The sequence below is a fragment of the Fulmarus glacialis genome, unplaced genomic scaffold, assembly GCF_000690835.1.
Source record: "Fulmarus glacialis isolate BGI_N327 unplaced genomic scaffold, ASM69083v1 scaffold6585, whole genome shotgun sequence".
Taxonomy (NCBI): Eukaryota; Metazoa; Chordata; class Aves; order Procellariiformes; family Procellariidae; genus Fulmarus; species Fulmarus glacialis.
In genome coordinates, this window is record NW_009211052.1 from 6,145 (window position 1) to 9,861 (window position 3,717).

Here is a 3,717-nt window from a genome sequence, read left to right on the forward strand (position 1 = left end):
CGTACCCCGCTCCGTAGGCAGGGCTATCACTTACATAGGTGCCAACAGGTCCTTGCGGCCCCTCTGAGCCAGGCTTCCCAGGCAGCCCCTGCCAGGCAAGACGAGGACATTAATGAACCCTCTGCTCCCGGGATGCGGGCAGGCATCTTCCCATCCTTGCTGTCCTCTCTGAACCCACAGGATCCCCCCGGGTCTCCCCGTGGCAGCCAAGAGCCTGTCAGGGCTATTCACCACCATCACTGCTCCAACCAGCCCTCCCGGCATGCTGCTGGCCCCCCCAAGCCCCAGCTCTCACCTTTGGGCCCAGGGAGCCCGGGTCTCCGTCAGGTCCAGGTTTTCCCAGAGAGCCCTTTGGAAATATTTAGGGAGGAAGTGTCAGTCAAAAGGCTGAGGTGAGACAACCCCCACCGAGCCACCACTGCTGCCTTTGTGCTCACGGAAAGGCATCGCCTGGTCCAAACTGGGTTGCTGGGGACAAACCCTGCCACCGTGGCCCATCCTGGTGGCTCCTGCACACCAGCACCCCATGGCTGGCTCTCCGGCAGGGTTGTCACTGGGGAAGGTGACGACACTCGCTCTTGGGATCATCACCAAGCCCAGCTGAGAGCAGACTCTCAGGAAGGAGCTCTTCCAGCTGCAGGAGCTGCTCTGCGTCTCCATCCAGAGCAAGGACATGGGACTGTCCTCCCTGAACCCATACCACCCATTTCCACCTGAGATAGAGCAAATGCTTTGATCCCCTCCCAGGACCCAGGACCGTGCTGCTCTTCAGCCACCCAGGTGTGAAGGGTTTCCATGGGCTGCTGTCCCCCATGGAGACCCTGCTAGGCTCGGGAAAGCTGCAAAGTCCCTCCGGCAGGCTGATTCCCTGAGGAAATTATTCTGCTCTTCCCTAGCCCCAGCTATTTCTGCCACTGAGACTTATGTCTTTTAACAAGAAGTTAAGATCAGGTCCTACAGATGCCCTGATCCCCTGATGGTTCCCAAGGTGGGAAAGTCCCATATCCCCCACCCGTAGCACAGCCCTGCTGACTTCCCACCTAAAAAAATGCAGAGTTCATGCAGAAGGAATGTTTTTTTTTTCCTTACTATTGATCCAGGAGGTCCTGCGTGCCCACGGCCCCCCTGCAAGCCAGCAAAACCCTGGAGGAAAGGGCAGAAGATGAGTGATGGAGGGAAGGCAGAAGTAGGAGGGATGGAGAGGCTTCCCCCTGGCAGCGCGTGGTCCGAGACCAACACAAACCAGAGCGCAGCACCCAGGGCCAGGCACAGGCGAACGGCTCAGCCTGTCGAAGGCAGCGCTGGTGCTTTCCACTTCAAACCAGCTCTTTGGTTTCTCGTTGTTGAAGCACCACGGTTGTGTGTGCACACGCACACAATGCCCACATGTGCATCTAGACAGCGCTGTGCAATGCTAACAGCAAACTCAGAGGTGCGTCTCTGACCCAGAGCAGAACATTTTTCATATTTTATTTTGAGGGACGTGCCAAATTTTTTTTTCTTTTGCATTTCAGACCAAAGATAAACAAATATTAGAAATCCTGCAGATGGGAAAACTTGTTGCCAGCCCGGGTCTTGCTGCTGGACCTGTTTTGGATAGCAGTGCCAGGGATGAGATACCATTTTGCAGTAGCCAGTTCTTAAATGCACTGCCCCATTCCCTCTCCTTGACTCTTCAGCATGATTCTCAGCAGGTCCCTGCCTGCAGCCGCACCCAGAGGAGCACCCTCCAGCTGGTCTTGCCACCCACCACCTGCGCTCCATCCCATGGACATGCTTTTGAGGCACATCACCAAGGGAAGAGAGTCGAGCAGAGGGGAGGAAGGACAGAAATCAGACAGCCATGCAGCTCTACTCACCGGAGGTCCCCTTCTGCCCAGGCTGCCCATGGTCCCTGGGGGACCCTGCAGGACAAGGCAGGTGATGATGAGGATGGGGAGGCAGAGGCAGCCTCTCCCAGTCCCACCATGCCAGCCCAGAGCCAGCAGATGCACATCATGGCAAGGTCCAACATGGTGTCAAGGTCTTGACCCGCATGGCCATGGGGACGGTGGGACTGGGAAGTCCCCCTCCATCAGGTTCAGCTCCCCTTCTTGATACAACCCACCACCCCAGCCCTTGCCCGCAGTCAAGTACAGAGTGTAGGATGGGAACCTGTGTACCAGGCTTTCCTTCTGCGCCTTCTGCTCCCGGGATGCCCCGCGCGCCCTGGAAGAAGAGCCTCATCTCAGGAAAGCAGAGCCCAGTGGCAGGGTGCCCCCATCAAGGGCTCATCCAGCCCCAGAGCCACCCTCCACTATTAAAAGGTGGCAAATCAATGGTGGCATGGTCCCCAGGGTGCTCGTCGGGTCTGTACTGAGCCATGGGTTCGTTAGTGCGTGGCTCAACCCTGCACAGCTCCTGCAGCTCCTCCCTGCTCCATCCCACCTTTGGAGAAGATCGCTGGGAAATAACACGAGTGTGGGAGGAAACTCATTCCCACTGTGAACACCTCGACCATGTTTTTTTTCCCCTCTTGCCCCAGCTATTTATTCCTGGCTCCTTCACCAAACACGACTCTGAATAACAGAGAGAAGTTGTGGTGTTGGGCAGGTGGTTTGTCAAAACACTTCATGCAATGTGCAAAAGCCTGAGCTGCTCATTCCCAACTTATCCTTTGCAAATTTCCAAGCAAAGCCTGACTCTCCGATCTGGCCGCATCCCAGGATGCTGCTCCCCATCCCAGTGCTGATGGCACCACATACCAGCACAGGGACGTGGGTCATCTGCTACTTACGGGCAGCCCAGGGACTCCGACCAGCCCACGCTGACCCACGCGGCCCTGGAAAACAGGAAGCATTAAGAAAAGCATCCTTCTCCCAGCAATAAAGCTGCAGGTTTGGAGGCAAAACTGGTGCCCGAAGATGTCATGGCTCAGCCCCAGCACATCCCAAGCCACCCAGCGAGGGGTCTCCAGGGTTGTTTCAATCTCCCACAGCCAAAGATGCTCCAAGATTCAGCTACAAGTACCAGCACCCCATTAGTTACCCGGGCTCCCCGTGGTCCTGGGCTTCCCTTCGGGCCATCAGGTCCTCGGCCTCCCTAAAATTCACACAAAGGGAAACACAGTCATTTTAGCCCCCCCTGCAGGTCTCCCCCAGCCCCTCCACCCCGGCGAGCACCCATGGGACTCATCCAGCCCCCACCGTGTCAGCAGGTCGGCACATGGCCGTAGTGGGACCCTCCCTGGGGGGGGGCATGGTGATGCTGTCCCCTGGGTGCTGGGACCCACGCTGGAGGTCATGGGCAGGGTGGCCCCATCCCTGCCCCATCCGCACGAGGACAAGGGCAGCCTGGGGAACCAGGGGACACAGCGGCAAACACCAGCGCTGACCTTGGGTCCCTCGCTGCTGTTCAGCCCCGCCGGGCCTATCTGGCCTTCTTCCCCCTGCCAGGAGAGAGGAGAGGAGTCGGCCAGGGCAAAGGCAGCCTCTGATCCTCTGCCTGCTCCCCCAGCCACGGCAGCCACCGTCCCCCTGCTTTGTGTAGGGGAGAAACACAGGGAGCATGGCCGGAGGTAACATTAATTACGTAGCAATGAGACCTGGGGCACCAGCCGAGCTTTGAGGTGGGGACAGGGGTCGTCCCCCATCCCTCAGGGTTTATAAAACTGGCCGGAGAAAGAAAGCTTAACAGGTTCAGTGTTGGCCCAAAGCAGCGCAGTTGAGTATTTTCATT

General features: G+C 57.8%; 1 protein-coding gene across 1 annotated transcript in view; it reads right to left on the reverse strand.

Annotated features, from left to right (window-relative positions):
* The window catches only part of LOC104076488 (collagen alpha-1(I) chain-like), a 14,193-nt gene that overhangs the window by 2,777 nt on the left and 7,699 nt on the right, over positions 1-3,717 (reverse strand). The window contains exons 10-12 of the mRNA XM_009577374.1: positions 3,028-3,081; positions 2,777-2,821; positions 35-88 (exon numbers count right to left, since the gene is read on the reverse strand). Coding sequence (XP_009575669.1) covers positions 35-88; positions 2,777-2,821; positions 3,028-3,081 — 153 coding nt within the window. The remainder of the gene's footprint in view (positions 1-34; positions 89-2,776; positions 2,822-3,027; positions 3,082-3,717) is intronic.